The sequence below is a fragment of the Amphiura filiformis genome, chromosome 2 (genome assembly GCF_039555335.1).
Source record: "Amphiura filiformis chromosome 2, Afil_fr2py, whole genome shotgun sequence".
Classification (NCBI taxonomy): domain Eukaryota; kingdom Metazoa; phylum Echinodermata; class Ophiuroidea; order Amphilepidida; family Amphiuridae; genus Amphiura; species Amphiura filiformis.
In genome coordinates this window covers 38,335,583-38,354,850 of record NC_092629.1, presented here as the reverse complement: position 1 = coordinate 38,354,850, position 19,268 = coordinate 38,335,583, and the positions used below count along the sequence as shown (strand labels likewise).

The window sequence follows — 19,268 nt, the reverse complement described above, 5'->3', positions numbered from 1 at the left end:
AAAGGAAATTAAATATGCCCGACTACAGACTGATTATGCTTGATCACATCACATGTGAATATTACCTTACCTTTTATCAGCATATCTATATACAGTTATATTGGTATAGTCCTGTTTGGCAATATTTAGATAGACACTCTCCCATTCGTCTTCTACTCCATCGAGCTGAGAAAAAGGAATTTTTTGACGAAAAATAATTTATTTTAAGAGTTCAGTACTAAGAGATGATGCACGTCGTGTGGTGCCTTGTGGTGTTTGTTTTTATATCAACATTGATAAAAGTCGGAATTCAAGATTCTAGGTCGCGCCTGACGTCACCTCAAACTCAGAAACGGTTGGTTTGAAATTTCTGAACACAGTGAAAAAGAAACCGTGCCCTATGGTTAGTTTTTCATCTTCAAACATACAAACTATCTCAAAAGTTGGGTCTTATTAATAGGAAACTTTCTTTGCTGAAGGCAACATGTCAACAATGCCTAGAAAATTTGCTTTTTACCTGGTAAATGTACCGACATCGCCCGCCATTTTCTGCTATTCTTTATCTGATGGAAGCACCAGATGAATCAGCATCCCTTTTGATAACCAAACGCTTTGATACTCTAAAATCACGGGCCGTGGATAGATTGATTGACAGGTGACGTAAGACGCGAACTAGTATCTTTAATTCCAACTTTTTTGTATAACTTCCTTTATTATGTGTATTTCATATTCTAGATGGACATCATCTTTCGATAAACGATTCGCTGTATTTAGTGGCGCTCACTATTTAGCCATTATGAACGTATCTCTTACAGCGTCTTACCATAAGATGACAATACTATTTAATATAAAAATAACATAAGGCATCCCCTGGATATATGTCATTGGGGTATGCCAGTTAAAATCCATACACCCTCTATGGAAGACATGACCTTAATCTTCCACACAGGGGTGTGAATTTCAAATGGAGTCACCCATTCAGGTAACCCCATTTGAAATTCACACTCCCTGTGTGGGAGATTGCTTATGTCTTCCATAGGGCTTCCATAGGGGGAGTATGGATTTTAACTGGCATAGCCAATCGATCGTCTTCGCTGGCAACAAAATGTTTGGTTAACATATTTACACTTCGGTCACATGTGGCGGCATAATAAATAATGCAGCCAACTGGAATATATGTGACCGTACAGCCCGAATGAGCCGTAAATGTCCTAAATTGTATTCTGAGTTACAGTGTAAATGTGCATGAAGGTCGTATTCATCGGTACCTCAAGTTGGCGTGAAATCTATCGCATTTGATAGTCAAACCTCTCCTGGCTCATTCGTCGTGTACCACGGCCCTGCATTTCTTAGATCGCCTTGATAAAAGTTCGAAGCCCTGTCGTCAACAGAGGGCAGTAAACTCGAGGTAAAGAATATCCATATCGCGCTAATGAGCCGGTCAGTAACCGTAGAAAAAGCTCGTTTCTGGCGAAAATTGACAAGTAACTTGCACAAATTTCTAGATACAGTTACTATAAGGTCGTGCGATGTATTCAAACCATTTGCTAACCATTTCTTTTTTAGGGAGCAATAATTATTTATCATGAATATTATTGTCATGTTGATGACATCATAATTACTCGCATTTTGTTCATTTTTAAATTTTGAAACATTTAACGCTCAAACGTCATACAAAATCAATCACACATATTTTTCTTTATTTCACCAGAGTGTCCTTGCCAAAATTTCTCTTTCTGAATCTGACTTGTAATATATTTTTTTTCATCACAATTTCTCATCAAATTCATACATTTCTGGGTCAAAAGTCAGGTAAAACACTTTGTGGTTTTGAAATTTGGTTTAGAAATAACGCTAATAAAATCATTTGGGTTGATCAAGCAGTCTCTTTTATGATTTTCAAGGCAATATGCATAAATGATGAATCTGCATGTACATAATTTTTAACTTCAGTAAGCTCATCTTTTGACCAACGTTCATTATTGATCACGGGTTATATTGTATGCGATTGACATCAAAGAACCACCATGATGCAGTCATGTCTACAGTAGAATTCATCTCGACCTTTGCAGGACTTAACCCCATTAAAAGCTATTAAACCAAGATAACACTCATTGAAACAGCTCAACTGATTAAATCGGATCTTCTCTGGCTGTGCACATGTGACTGTTTTCATGTGCGATATCGCTTGTATTAAAGCTTCAGTTGGGTAACCGATTATAAAGGAAACGAAAGGAAACAATGGTATGTGTACCATTGTTCACGAAATGAGACAATGGCGTGCTTTTTGTAAACCAGCATTCTTGAAAATGAGCAACATAATGATTGTTGACTTAACACGGTTTGGAAATAATTTCTTCATATTTTTGGTGTTATCTGTCGTTTACATATCCTTCCTAAAACACAAAAGTACGACCCTCTCCAAACACCTAAATTAGCTAAAAATTTAGGACATGTTACAAAACTATATTGTCTAGAATTTTAGAAGAGTACTTTTAATATTGGCCGGTTATTTTTCACACAGCGACGTTAACTAGGCAATGTACTATTACCTATAACATTAACTAAAACACCAAAGTACGAATATTTCCAAACATCTAAATTAGTTAAAATTTAGGACATGTTAAAAAACTATATTTTCTAGAAGTTTAGAAGAGTACTTTTAATATTGGCCGGTTATTTTTCACACAGCGACGTTAACTAGTCATATCCCCATACTGTTAACGTAGGGCTATTTGTAGAGGTCACCCGTCAATGGGAAAGAGCACTGTGTATTGTATATAGGAAAACGGACAGTAACTGCAGTATGCATGTGTATGAGCTTGTGCATTGAATTGAATTACACAATGGTTATTCAGGTTATTGATCGCTAGATGGAAGCGAACATGATACATATTACGTAGGATTCCATGCCTGTACGGGGATTTGAACCCTAGCGACCAGAACTATGAACACTTTGAAGTGTTAGCACCTTGCAGGGCCGTGGTACAGTCATATATGATCTTTCAAAGCACGTTAAAATTGTTTTTCTTGTTCCCTCGTATGGTTCTCAATTCGCTGTAGAAGTGACGTAATAAATCGGATTAACTACCATAGCAATAGATGAATACAATTTTTGAATAGACCGCCCTGCACTACACGCAGATTGCACAATTCACATGTGTATGTCTGCAATATAGATTGAATACAATACCGCTCTTTTCTAAGATACTAATCGTACAGGTGCGAGTGATCAGCATGATATGGTTCAATGCATAGGTACCGTTTGAACGTTGTAGTGCAGGACGATATAGTCAAAAATTGTGTTCATCTATTGCTATGGCAGTTAGTCCGATTATTATGTCACTTCTACAGCGAATTATTTGTTCAAACATCCACTATCACCCGTCTTTTATCTTGGATATGATTTTCCCTTAGGAGAGTGCAAAACGTTTGGTTGCTACACTCTAAATAAAAAGTAGTACAAATTACTCAATGTTGAGTAAAAAGGGAATTACAATATCAATCAAATGGAATTCAATATTGATTAAATAGTCGCTCAATACAGGCTGTATCAAAATGATTGGTACCCATCAATTTTGATGTTTATTGAACAGCCTGCATCTTCCAAATCTAACATTGGATACTTTTGAAATATACAGAATATATAGTTTGTGACTTGTTACACTATTTATCTATCAATTATATGGATCATGTGTTGTATTTGTATGTGTCACCCATTATCAATGGTAACTAAATGGGTACAAATCATTTTATATGAGTACAATTTAGTCAGCATTTAGTTCAATTCACTCATGTTGTTGTTTTGTTTCCTTGTTACATAACAGTTGAGTAATAATAATACAGTGTAAGCACGTGACTATAGCAACATAAATCAACATCCCCACACTTCCTTGCGTGACATGGAGGCATATGTTCAAATAATTCATTCCTCACCCAGCCCCATAACATAATTAGTGCCCCTAACATAACATTACACGCTTAATGTTTGTTAATCACGTGATTATAACAGGACAAACCAACACCCAAAATGACATTTTCTTTCGTGCCAAGGAGACACATGTTACAATAAGCAATAAGGGACGCACCATTAGACTTCAGGGGGGTTAGGAAGTTTTGAAAAAAGAAACTTCACGCACTACATGAGCAAAAAACAACTTTCCCCACCAACACTAAAAATAACCCTTCCCTACCTAACTGTGTATAAATGCGTGAAATTTAAAAAAAATTGCCGCCTTCGGTGGCAAAAAACAAACAAACTTCCCCGACCCAACTTCCTACCCCCCCTTAATGTCTAATGGTGCGTCCCTAACTCATTCCTCATCCAGCACCAGTGCCCCTAGCATCTGCAATGACATGCAGTGTACCCATTCTCGCTCCTTCAATAGGTTTGTTTCAATAATAAATAGAGTATATTTACGTCATTTCCAAAAATCTTTTCGGCAGTTATTCTGTCTTTGATTCCACCAGCTTTTATGTTTTTGATGTGATACGTCATCGTTGTCGCCTTTGCTCCTATAATTTCAGGTCCGTTCTGTTTTATCATTCCCAGTGTTGCGTCTAAATCGAACTGTGAATTATATACAGGGCTGAAAATTAAAAATGTATAACAAAACATTTAAGAATACTCCAATAACGAATCTTTGGGTTTTATTGATGGGTGGTCTACCCTTAAATGAAATTCAGAGATAAAGAAACTACAATTGAAGACCGAATTAAAAGACTAGTTTGCGTCTGACGTCAGGACAAAGACGCGGCGTAATTGGTTGCAGACCTGCGCAGTACGGCATTTCTGGTCTGGTTGACAGGACGCCATACGCGTCTCGCGTCTGAGTATCAACCAAACTCAGAAACTGTTTGTTTACGATTTGTCGTGATGATTTAGTTTCAGAACGCAGTGTATAACAGCATACCCTATGATTAGTTTTTCACCTTCAAACATACAAACCGTAGGTTGTGTCCTGAAAGCACCATGATGTCAACAATGCTTAGAAAAGTTGCATTTTGCCTCGTAAAAGTACAAACGTCATTGCTATTTCCGCGATTACTTTTTTCCAATGAAGGTGACTCAACCTCCCTTTTATCTGCTAGAAACCACTTGCAACCAAACAATTACATGCTGTCTGGAGTTTGATTGACAGGATCGTCAGACGACAACTAGTTTCTTTATCTCAGACTTATAGGTCACTTTTTCAGCTACCTTCGACTATATTTCTAAATACGTATTTATAAGTAAGCACGTGACCCATGGGTACGACATACCAAGACCAGCAAGCGTGACCAAATCCTCATGACGTTGATATGGATAGAAACTATTTAGATAAATATCATCAAATTTTTAAATACTTTTAAGTATTAATTAAATAGCAAAAGGGGATTCCGAATTTGTAATATGTTATCAAAAAATACATTTTGAAAGTATTTCCCGACGGAAAAAATATTGATCGACGGAAACGTTTACAATATAATCACAAAGTTGAACAAAATAGACAATTTTGCTGCACAGTCTCGTGTTGTTTACCGCCTTTGCATTCAAATGTACAGGAAGGGCACCCGCTGTGTAGGTCACTTCGAGACTTACTGTCACAAGCTGTTAAGGTGGCCACGTGCGTATTTATAAATACGTATTTATAAATATAGTTGAAGCATACTGATTAATAAAACATAATTTAAGCTTCTGCATGCAAATATTTGATAGGTCAACTGTATCACCATATAAAACCTTCTATACTATATTGAGAACAAGATTGATCACACTATTGGCAATAAATAATTCACACGAACATGACGAACAGCTTAAAATATGGTGTCAACACTGTGAACCACAATGGCTTCATCCCAATGGCATAGTCCAATAACCTCACTTAAACAATCATAGTGCTAAATTTGACATCAAGTTGCAGAGTATGAGTTTTTGTACCCAAATTGTCAAAGGTCATTCAATAAACGTTCAAATGTATTGGGATTATAGAACAGTGCCCCTGGTAGATGAGCATGTTGTGGATCCTAGTGTCAAGGCAATAGGTGCTAACTCATGTTTTATGCTAGGGGTATTAAGAGGGTTGTGGAGAAACGTAGGTGTTACAACAGAAATAGTAGCACACCGTACCCTTTTCCAGCAGTGCTATAATTTCCCATATTAAAATTGTACAATGCAATATGAACTGTGCATTGTCTTTTTGGAAGAGAACTTTCTATAGGAGAACACTTTCAATTAAATAGTAGTAAGTGATAACAGATATGTGACATACTTGACCGATAACAGATTTTTGAGACAGATTGATGTTGTAAACATCTAGGTGGGTGTAAAACCAATACTCTCTTACAACTCTTGTCAAAGGTAAAGGAATTGGAATTGGTGACAGGTTTATAGATAAACAAATTGGAGTTGATGACAAGTTTGAGACCAGGACAGTTGGTTATAAGAGCACACCTCCTACTTATAAGAGCATTTTGGTGGGTGCTACTAGTTTGTAAGAATATTCGCGGCTCACGCCGCTCATACTCTTACTACTACTAATAAATTTTAAGGTGTTATCACTCATGTGACCTAAATGATATAAAAAAATGCGGTTTGGTTAAGGTTAAACTGATCTAAATCCTACAATAATATGGAAAATCATATACAAAACAGAAGAAGTTATACAAGAAATTGTCCCGGGAAATTGTATATATCTTTTTCCAGTATATGAGGCTCAATGTCATTAACGTAAAAATATATTTATTTTATTTTTAACGTTCGGCTGAAGAACCCGGGTAAATAAAAGCACGGAAGATAATATATTATAAAAGGATACCTAACCCCAAAACAAGTACACAGTGTCAAAATATTGAAAAGGAAAACAACACGGAACAAGGAAACCGAAAAATAGTGATATGGGGAAATAGTGCTTTGGGAAACAGACCTTCAAATTGGCCATCCAATCCCACCTCCTCTAGCGAGCCTTAATTTTTTGAATGTGTTTTTAGCAATGTTTTTGATTTTATTCTAAGGGTAATTTATTGTCTTATTCAGTAAATAAATAAATATAAAACTCGATAGTAGAAACATTGGCTCGGTTCAAATCTATCGTTTTGGGCTAATCCAGTTGAAATCCATACACCCTCTACTGAAAACTTGACCTTAATCTTTCACATAGGGAGTAAGTATTTTAAATTGAGTTATACCTGAATGGATGATTCAAGTTTAAATCTACGCACCGTGTGTGGGAGATGAAGGTCGTGTCTTCTATAGGGGATTTACTTAATAATAGCGCGTTTGTGAAAAACAGAAATTCATTACGAATCGTATTTTGTTTTTGAACAATCAAAGATTTGATATTACGTAACTTACCTTATTAATCGCCTTCTATTAATTTTCCTGATGATATTTGATTGTGTTAATCTTGAAATAATAGTTGCATTGAATGACCATAGTTCCAAAAGGCTCGACGAGTAGCAATTAGACGAGCACCTGCACAAGTAATAATAACAAAAGAAATACAATTACCATGATATCCCATTACGAGGAAGCAGCACATCTTTCAATTAAGCGGAATGGGCTATTCCAGAAATTAATGGCACCCCCTAAAGAAGACATGTAAGTTTGTACCATAAGTTTTTGGGAATTCCCAGACCAAAATTTTATCCCAAAAAAATGGGAATTCCCATTTTGACAATAAAATGGTTCAACAATTGAGAATTCCGAGTGTTCATAAAGAAGACAAGCAAATTTTTTGCCAAAATTTTTGAGAATTCCCAAGCCTAAAATAAAAATGTGTCTTTTTCTTGGGAATTCCCATGTCTTCTTTAGGGTTGTGAAAAATTGACCTTTTTTTTGGAATTCCCAGAGCAAAAAATGGTGAAAATTTTTTGGAATCCCATGTCTTCTTTAGGGGGGGGGCTTTAATTTCTGGAATAGCCCGATACAAGTAAGCTCGATCAATGACATTCAGATAATCATCTGTAAAGGAAAGACATTAAAATAAAAATGATAGCAGTTATTATTAATAAAACGGAATATAAGTAAGCTCGATGAATGACATGAAGATGATCATCTGTAAAGGACAAATGAAGGAAGGACATTAAGATAAAAACGATATCAGTTATTATTAATAATTCATCACAAACGATACTGCAGAATTGATAACCATCAGGAAGTGCTATTATTCAAGTATCATTGATTTTGTTCTTTCTTGACTTTCTCTTTGCGCCATATCGTATGGAAACATATGCAAGGATAATTATTATGCAATAAAACCAAAGTGCGCACTCACTTCTTACGCAACTGCAGTTAAAATCAGAGACGAAGAAAAATTGACAATTTCCCTGGTTGGGCACTTCCACTTACAGATACCTGTTAGACCCCTTTTTCACACCAACATCTAATGTTTCCATTTGTGTTATCCTGTTACCCAATAACCCACTTTCTATGGTCTGCTTCCCGACTAACTCCCAATAAACCTCAGTGACCTAAATTGTTGACATCTTGTACCCAACGAATTTACATTGGACCAAAATGACACTTTTATGGTATGACCCTATTTTGCAATCTTGTACACAAATAACACAATGAAGCCTCTCATTTTACAGCATTCTCCCCAATGTCCCACATTTTCAGTGTTTGTACCGCATAATCCCCTGAAATTTATATTTCAACCGAAAGGCCCATACATTTGAGGGAGGGCTGGTAGGCATATACCCATCACATGTATGGAAGTGTTCCCCTGGATATATTGAGAAGAATAGAACACCTGTTTCGAAGTAGGACAAGCCAGCTCTGACAAAGGATGGGAAATATGATCTCATCTAGACTAACGGCGTAATCTTTCGCATCTTATTGAGTAAATGGGCCGCATGATACATTATAGGCTACGCATTAGGAGGCGATATGTAAGGTACTCTTATAAACATGTGTTATTAAAGAATTGACTATTAAAGAGTAAGGGGATACCTCGTTTCTTTCTCACTTTTGTCGCCAACTTCTCCAAGGCCTGTGCTACATTTGTATAGTATTTGCATGTGGCCTCAATATGAAAGGCTATCGATGTATATAATATATTATTGAACTACATCTGTGAACTACATCTGTGAAGGGAGTAAAAACGGTCAATTGAATTATTTTGCTTTATTATGTGCATGCAATTAACATTATAGAGATTGCGATTTGCAAACGTACGTTTCAAACGCCCGTGTATCTATTCAAAATCACTCTCATGTGACGGGATTGTGAATAGATGCACGGGCGTTTGAAACGTACTTTTGCAAATCGCAAGCTCTTTATTCAGCTAACGCGAACAAGTGTAATATTTGAAGCGTCGTGATACACATGCACGCAGCATGTAAGAAAGAAGAAGAAGAAGAAGAAGAAGAATGCAAGCAAGCAAGCAAACAAACAAACGAACAAAAATGGCACATGTGTCGAAGCAAGGACATGAACGCGGTCATTTCGTAATATTCCCAAGTTTAGTAGAGTGTATACAAATTAAGACAAGTAATACACATGGGGATAGTGTCAACGTCTACTTGAAACTCTTGAAACACTGAGATAAGTTGGCAACACAATTTCCAAAGCAATGTTAGTTTTCCACGTACTGGAGCAACGCAAACTGATGAAAACAGGGCATCTGATGAAAACACGTGTAAGCAAACATTGTATCAATTCGTAGTATTTTTATGGTGACAATCATGTCAAGTGTTCTTAATCTGTCACTAAGAATAAAATTGCGTGTTTTGAATTCGGTATCCATTCACATAGGTTTGATTATTATTGCTGATACACGCTAATTAAAGATTAAACTACAATATATTTTGTTTTGCTTTCTGACACCTGACATTTGTGAACTAAATGTTATTTGAATTGTCTTGTATTGTATATATTTTAGTATTGGATTAAATTGTATTGAATTGAATTTACTTGAATTGTATTGATTATATTGAATTGAAATGAATTGATTTGTCTTCTATTAATTTAAACTGAATTGCATTGTATTGCATTGTATTGCATTGAATTGAGTTGAACAGATTTATATTGTATTATATTGAATTGAATTGTGGTGTATTAAATTGAATAGTAGTGCACTGAATTGAACTGGACTATATTATATTGAATTGAATTGAACCGAACTAAAATTAATTTCATGGCATAAATTGAAAGATATGTAAGCAATATAAAGTTTACAAAACCTCCTGAATAGCATATCCAAAAAGGAGAAAAAAGGAAATAGGGAAAAATGCTAATTTGCCTTTTCTCCTTTTTGGATATGTTGTTCAGGATGGTGTTTAGAGTCATTAGCAAGCAAAAACATTGGCGCCACAATCTGGTCTTGCTTTGTATTGACTCGTCTATTGAGGCTGGATTGTATTCTTCGACTCATTCCGAGTCGAGGTGTCTATATGCGACATTTATCTGCAATAGATTATCGTTAGCACATTCTGTATTATAAATCATGACCGTCCGCCATTATCCGGCTCCCCATCAATAACCGATGACAACTATATCACGCATTACTTGAGCCAATACCGTAATCATCGTATTGCCCAGGCCAGATCGAAGATATTTACTTAAGAATGTAAGACAAATTTAACGTATGGAATTCATCATTTTGACTTGACAGTATATAATAAAAACGATGCTCTAGTCATGCTAGTAAGCTCTTTGTGAACCGCTCGATTCAAGGACGACAGGGATAAAGAATGTTTACTTCTTTGGCATGCAGGAAGAAGGAAGTAGGGAAGAAGGCGCGATGAATGGCTAGGAGTCAGGAAGGTGAAAGAGTGAGGATAGTGGAGATGAAAGAGATGAAAATTTCCCATGAGATAAGTAAGAGAACATAGCCTGCTATAGATGAAGCTATTTACCTTGGACGAAAGTATGAAGTCAAGAATTTCTTAAATTCAGCCATATTGACAAAGAAAATAATGTATCCCAAGGACAGGGACAATTTTATAAATACTCATAGAAAGATCTGAAATCGGGGAATGAAAGGGGCAGAAGAAGATGAAGATTAATGCTTTTGATTTATTTTTAATCTGCATGACTAATTTCTAAGTAACAGGTGGTTATATATAATAGAATACCATATTTATGTTGAAATATATCATCCTATGGAAGACATCGTGACCTAATAATCTTTAAGTATATAGTTCGAAAAATGTCACTAGATTAAAAAGTATGATGTATTTGGTCAAAATACTTCAGTTGATAGCTGAATCAACATCTCGTCCTCCCACAACTGTAAAATCACTGGCGTGTTACCAGTAATAAGGACTTAGTGGCTATTCTTGTGAGCCGAGTAAAAATGCAGTTGCGCGAAGTCAATTTAAATCGAAGCAACATAAAAATCATGTTTAACCACCTTCTTTACAGTAATATTAATAGTCTTAGTCCTCGACATGGACACGAGGCAATGGCTGCCATTCCTCAGTATGTAGATAGTAGATTTCCCCAACATGACATTCACATTACGTTTTATGAAAGTTCTGTCCTGGGGTTGCCAACTTGTGCAATTATGTATCTCTGATGTTCATCAAGGTCTGCAGGAGGCTTTCTGTAAACATTTGATTTCAGATAGCCCCACAAGAAGAAATCAAGATGTGTAAGATCACGATATCTTAGGGGCCATTCCACTTGGTGCTTCAAGTCAATCATACGATTGCTAAACAATTCTCATTCTGCAATGCGTTCTGTCAATTATTGTAAAGAAAGTGGTGAAAGTGCTATTTAACATTAGAATGTTGTTTTAATTGACTTCGCACAACTACAATTTTACACGACTCACAAATTATAATACAGTGTAGCCACTGAGTCCTTATTAATGGCCATACGCCTTTGATTTTACAGTTGTGGGAGGACAAGATGCTGATTCAGCTAGCATCTGAAGTGTTATGACTAAAAACCTCATACTTTTAATCTAGTAGCATTTTTCAAACTGATTTTTGATACACGCAGTAGAGTGCATCAAATTGGGCTATTCTATTTAAAATTCACACTACCCCTGCGGAAGATTTTGGAAATATCTTCAACACGGGGAGTATGTTTTTCAAATGCAATTAGTCATAGTCAATCATTTTGAAACTCATACTCCCCCTGTATTATGGCTTTACCTATACCTTCCACAACTGGAGTGAGTATTTCAAATGGAAGTTACCCAATTGTCTATTATATTTTAAACTAATATACTCATCCCTCTGTGGAAGATTGTAGCTAAATCTTCCACAGGAGTAGTGTGGATTTCAATTGGAATAGCCCATTAAGTTACCGTGAAAAGATGTAAAACAAAAATCCATTGCTGAAGAAGTGGAGGAAGATATATATAGAAGAAGATGAAAGTAGAAGAATGAGTTGAATAAGACAAAAAAGAGGAAGACGAAGAAAAAGAGGAAGAGGGAAGAAAGAGAAGGCAACGAAAAATGAAGGGGAGAAATATACGGTAATTCCATAATCATGTTATAGTATTTTAATACTATAATCATTAAAATGATGTGCTATAGACGATTTTTCTAATTGGCACGTTTCAGCTATAAGGTATAGCCTTGACATCGCTAATCACGTGTTTATAAAAACCAAACCGAGGCCAAAAGCAGATCTCGTAGTTAACAAATTAATCGAATGGTCTACACACATAGGGGCTTTGATTACGACCAATCGACATGATGAATACGATTTTAAACACAAACCTCTGCTCAGCGTCTTAAATAATTAAATTTAACCTTTAAAACATTCGGCGTGAATTACTGGAAATACATTACTCAAAACAATCTGATGTTATTGTCGATTCCACTTTAGTAATATGCAATACTAAAGTAGTATTACTGACGACTTTTGTTTTTAGTAAGTGTTGCCAGAACTGATGTGCGGCATTATAGTCAAAGTGTGACCAGTGCGCTCAAATTAATCTTTAAAATTATTTCATTGGCTTTTCCCCCTCCATAATGTTGTCTCTTTCAATATTACAATAGAGTGCTTGCAAGGAAGGTCATTAGTTCAAATTATTCTCCAGACACGCTCCAGAAGACATGCAAATGCATTGAGTGCATGATAAATTGATATATAGGATGATTTGAACTAATCAGTCCCAGAACAACGCCAAATATGGATTAAAAGACCTTTCACCTTGGATGTACAACAGCATGTTATGATCTAATGGGAAACTGTGCACATCAACAAACACCATTTCTATCAAAAGGCAACAGCCGATATAATTTGAAACCACATAAATTACTAGAGTTGGTTCTTCTCTTGGATTTGGACCAAGCTTTAGAATATCGAATGTTGCGTTTTGAAATAAAACAAACTAGAAATTTATCACCCATTGTAAAAGATATGGCACATGTACAGAATACATGTACATACATTGGCTGACCTTGTGGATTTCCTGGCCCAGCCATGCTAACCACATAAGGAGATTATACGATTAACCTAGTGCAGCTATTGTCATAGCAGGGTATTATTATGTAATACTCCTGATCCATATTTGGCGCTCTCTTGGACTGCTAATGACCTTCCTTGCGAGTACCATATTGCCAATTTTGTCTGATTGGAGCAGATCGTGCCCACATTATGCTCAACATCAGTTTCTCATCAGTTTCATATCCTAATCCGGTGACAAGACCGCAACGTTGGCAACACCGATTAGTTTCATTCCTTCAAATGGAAATTGAATTCTTAGTCACATTAGCAAGGGAAATGTAAGCTTCCAAATGCAAGTAATTCCATTGTTATTCACAGTCCTCGTTGCTAGGCAACACGTTAACAGCTAATTGAACATCGGAAATAATAAGAAACGAACTTCAATCTTGCTGGTTACTATGGAGATATCTATTATTTTAGAAATTACTTAGAGTTATTAATGCCTCATTAATCTTGTAAGAATATACTCGTCCAAAGCATAGTGTATCACTTGTATTAATATTACTTGTTTAACCGTTGTTGTCAAAGTGGAAGGCAGCACAATGGTAGTAGTAGAACAATAATAGCGTTTGCAGGAAATTGAATTTTTCATACTTAAAAGCCAAAAAAGTCGTTTTGTGCCTTTTGGAATTTTCTGTTGCTAAATTAATGTGAACACTAGCTGTTCATGCTATAGCATTAAGAGAATGCTTGTGTCAAACACCGTAGAACAAATGGAATTGTTTCTTATAATAAGTGAGCCAAATAATAAGTAATAAAGATCTTTTGACGTTTTTGAAATTATATGTTGCTAAAAATGATTGTTGCGTAAGATTTAATCTTTCACTAGAGAAGTCCTTTTCAGAGGGCTGAGCCAGTCGGAACTCTAGGAGATGAGGGCCGAGGGCCTCTGCTATCTTTTCATAAAGAGTGCCATCTTGAAAAATGATTGTTAACTATAATTTATGCTACAGCAATAAGGGGGCAGGCAGGGTCACTCTAAGCGGGAAATGTAAGACACCGTTTTGTATAGTATCTTTAAAAGTAATGATGACAAGTACATAGAAGTATTCATTTTAAAAAGGAAATGATGCAAGAAATCCAACTAACTTGTGTCCCTACTTCTTATCGTACACCAGAACTGTCTCTGTTGCGTCCTTGTAAGCATCCTTAAAGATTTGCAATTAGTTTTCAACAAATACATAATTAATTGCTTCGCAGTCTTGAAGATCAGCAAATGTACCTCAGCTCAATGTTAATTTAAGCTCTAAATACTCAGCGGCGTGACGTCAAATGACATCTCATTTGTACTCGCAAAGGCTTATGGGATTTACCGAAAAGGGCAATCTGGTGGTTGATAGCTGCATTGCATTCTGGGATTGCATTACATCACCATCTAGTTCGACACAGAGGCCTCTAATTTCCCACACACCTACCCAGTAATCTGCACTTTGAAACCATAATAGAATATAACCCATTTGCCTCTTTTCCTCCAAGGGCAGATAAGTGTTAGCTGCTAGTACTTTCATGTCATGCCTTAAATCGTGCAAATTGCCAATTATAGAATTCATGATTGAATCGAACTCGCGAAGCTTTCACGGGATTGCCTCTTAATGGGCTATTCTATTTGAAATCCATATACCCCCCTGTGTATAAAATGACCCTAATGTTTCACACAGGGTGCTTGTATTTTAAAGTGTGTTATCTGAATGGGTGACTCCAGTTGAAGTCTACACCCCCTGCGTGAAATGTATGTATTTTAAATTGAGTTACCTGAAGGGGTGACTCCAGTTGTAGTCTACACCCCTTGTGTGAAATATTAAGCTCATGTCTTCCACAGGGGGTGTATGGATTTCAACTGGAATAGCGCAAGGTACACTTACTGTCTACAGCACACGAGATCGTTATTATAGAATCATTTCAAGTTACTACGAGTATACTGAGCAGAAAAAAAACCATTGGTTAAGGGATCCAAAATGAGCGTTTATTGCGTTTCGACAGTATTTTTTGTGGGACACAAGAGCACCTCAGACCTATCGAATTGCATTCTGAATACGAAGCATGTCTTTCTGATATCAAATAATTTTCATTTTTTAAAAATCACAATATAATACAAATTTTATGACAAATTATAAAAATTTGATATTTTTCAAATTTTGATATATAACAGTCCTCGAAGTAAATTATATAAATCTAATGATATATTCTTAAAGTGTATGTAGCAGGGAGAGGAAAAGCCGACGGTCAATTGAAAATTTTGACCTTTCATATTGAAGATATGGATTTTTTCCCAAAAAGACCTAATTTTTTGGTGTTTTGGGAAAAAAATCCATATCTTCAATACGAAAGGTCAAAATTTTCAATTGATCGTCGGCTTTTCATCCCACCTACATACACTTTAAGTATAAATCATCAGATTATAAAGTTTACTTCAAGTACTGTTAAATATCAAAAATATCAATTTTTAATGATTTGCCATAAAATGTGTATTAAATTGCGAATTTCAAAAAATCAAAATTATTTGATATCGGAATGACATTCTCCATATTCAGAATGCAATTCGATATGTCTGATGTGCTCTAATGTCCCAAAATAAATACTGTCCAAACGTTCATACCCCAGCCCTTAAGGCGACGAAAAATGAAAACCCTGTTCTACGGGCCCGGCCAACCCAGATTTTAAACAAATTGGAACACAAAAATTCATGTACAAATACCGACCCAAATTTCGACAATTTCAGGAACAATTTTTTTCTTTGTATTTTCCCAAATTGCAAATATTTACAAATTTTGGTGATTTTGTTTTGGGTCATTAAAAAATATAATAATAAAAAAGCCCGACTTGAAAGGTCCGTCCGCCCGTAGAACAGGGTTTTTCGTCGCCTCAGGGAATATCTTACATTTCAATGTTTTTAGTTAAATCCACTTTTAGGTTGGTCTTTTGTATAAACGTCATGATGTAATATCTTAGCGTTTAAATGTTTATAGTGCAAATATAGTTTATATTATGTGATATTTAGAGAATAAAGGTATTGGTTTTAACCACTGGAGTGCATCTATCGTCTCATATAACACGGGCGACATCATCATTTTAAGTAAAACTACTAGGCGAAGCCGAGTTGTTTTACGCCAAAAATAATGATGTCGTCCGTGTTATATGAGACGATAGATGCACGACAGCGGCTAAAAACAATACCTTTATTCTCATTCTTAAACACTTCAATTCAAATAGAAATATCATAAGTATTACAAATTTTAATCAAATTAAATCCTACATTTTACAAAGAACTACCTAGGGCTTAAAATCGATCAGTCCCGTTGTTGCTATGCGTCTCCGATTGGTTCAAATAGCGACCACGCGTATCGCGTTGATGCACACGCGCTGACCTGTGTGATATCCAGTCATATCACACGGGTAAGAACCAATGAGATTGCAGGAATGTTCTCAAGTGTTTTTAAAAAGAATAAAGTGTAATGTGGAGGGTTTTTATTGTAATGTTTCATGTAAGATAAGTTGATTCAAGGGCGACAATATGAAATAAAATGGTTGAAACGTGCATCTTGAATCTTGAACTGTAAATTGAAGCGTGTTCCATTGTTACACGTATAAGTGTTTACCACAGTGAAGGTATAGATACTTTAAACAATTTAACACTAACTTAAACACACAAATACTTGAATAAACACATGAATTTTTGAGTGTGTAATTTTTTCTAATTGTTTAGGTTGCCTATGTATGACACTGTGGAAAACGCTTATATGTGTTAAAATTGTGGAACAATGGAACACCTGTAGGTGTTTAATTCTCTAAACACTTCCGAGTTACAGTGTGTGGATACAATGAGTCACAAAGTGGTTAGTATTGTTCAAAATTCGATGTCAGAAAAGTGCGAAGCAGTTATTGAATAATTCTTAGGGTTTTTATTGTGAGATAATAAATTTCCGGCTTGATACGTAATGTACGGCTTGATTTCCCCTTAATTTTGTATTGTACGAAAAAATATGAAGAACAAAATCTTACATTTTATGTGTTTCAGTAAATATCACAACAAAAATTCTTTTCTTTTTTCATTAAAAAAATTCATATAGAAAAATATCAAAAATATTGCCTGTCAAGCGGCATGTGAAATTATTGTAAATCAAATTCATACGGTAGCTTTTTGTCAGGAAATTCCCCATACATGTATGTCAATCAAACACTCGATATCAAATATCCATAAGGGTTTTATGTGATGGCATTTTCCACCTGACGTGATCGCTAAATAGTGGTTAGACATGGTAAGGGCAGCCCGTGAGCGTAAAGTCGAGACCGTTAACTTGATTTTGCACTATATTTGGAACTTATCACCGCGACAATAACATTTTAAAATGAGCAAAAACGTGCAGAATACTAAATATCGTCTCGATATGCAACAGAATTTTTTATATTTTTGAAGGTCGTGTTCCAGATTGACTTTTCTGCGTCTACATGGTCTAGTCTTGCTTTGCTTCTACGAGTATTATGCTATTCCGGTTGACTTTCTCACACACCCATGGACGATATGACGTTAACCATGGGGATTCACATGGGGAGTGTGAATTTCAAATGGGGGCTACCTGAATCGATGACCCGTTTAAAATCTACACCCCGTGTGTGGGAGATAAGGTCATGTCTACCATGGGGTGTATGGATTTTAACGGGAAAAGCCCATTCACAATTCAGATATTGGGTTCGGTGTCGGACAAGTATCAAAGTGTATCATAGCTTTTGTCATTATTGAATCGTCGGCTCTTTTCAGGGCCATTAATCCGTCAGTAGATTGGTATCAAATCATTTAAACGGCTCTTTTCAGAGTCACCGAACCTTCAGTTGGCAAGCGACAACCCATTTTGAACGACTGTGTTCAGATTCAATTTCTGCTGCACACAGAGAAATGTTTACATAACGTTATGTAAGTATAGAACCTCATAATAATTAAGTAAAAATTTACCTCAGAACTATGTAATATTTACCAAATTATGTAAAATTTTAATTAATTTGGGTAAATTCAATTAGAATTTTACATAATTTTGGTTCACATGGGGAGTGTGAATTTCAAATGGGGGCTACCTGAATTGATGACCCGTTTAAAATCTACACCCCGTGTGTGGGAGATAAGGTCATGTCTACAATAAGGGGTGTATGGATTTTAACGGGAAAAGCCCATTCACAATCCAGATATTGGGTTCGGTGTCGGACAAGTATCAAAGTGTATCATAGCTTTTGTCATTATTGAATCGTCGGCTCTTTTCAGGGCCATTAATCCGTCAGTAGATTGGTATCAAATCATTTAAACGGCTCTTTTCAGAGTCACCGAACCTTCAGTTGGCAAGCGACAACCCATTTTGAACGACTGTGTTCAGATTCAATTTCTGCTGCACACAGAGAAATGTTTACATAACGTTATGTAAGTATAGAACCTCATAATAATTAAGTAAAATTTACCTCAGAACTATGTAATATTTACCAAATTATGTAAAATTTTAATTAATTTGGGTAAATTCAATTAGAATTTTACATAATTTTGGTTCACATGGGGAGTGTGAATTTCAAATGGGGGATACCTGAATTGATGACCCGTTTAAAATCTACACCCCGTGTGTGGGAGATAAGGTCATGTCTACAATAAGGGGTGTATGGATTTTAACGGGAAAAGCCCATTCACAATCCAGATATTGGGTTCGGTGTCGGACAAGTATCAAAGTGTATCATAGCTTTTGTCATTATTGAATCGTCGGCTCTTTTCAGGGCCATTAATCCGTCAGTAGATTGGTATCAAATCATTTAAACGGCTCTTTTCAGAGTCACCGAACCTTCAGTTGGCAAGCGACAACCCATTTTGAACGACTGTGTTCAGATTCAATTTCTGCTGCACACAGAGAAATGTTTACATAACGTTATG

The 19,268-nt window shown here is 35.9% G+C and overlaps 1 protein-coding gene across 1 annotated transcript in view; it reads right to left on the bottom strand.

Annotated features, from left to right (window-relative positions):
* The window catches only part of LOC140140539 (patched domain-containing protein 3-like), a 260,394-nt gene that overhangs the window by 17,480 nt on the left and 223,646 nt on the right, over positions 1 to 19,268 (bottom strand). The window contains exons 4-6 of the mRNA XM_072162300.1: positions 7,313 to 7,432; positions 4,400 to 4,568; positions 71 to 165 (exon numbers count right to left, since the gene is read on the bottom strand). Coding sequence (XP_072018401.1) covers positions 71 to 165; positions 4,400 to 4,568; positions 7,313 to 7,432 — 384 coding nt within the window. The remainder of the gene's footprint in view (positions 1 to 70; positions 166 to 4,399; positions 4,569 to 7,312; positions 7,433 to 19,268) is intronic.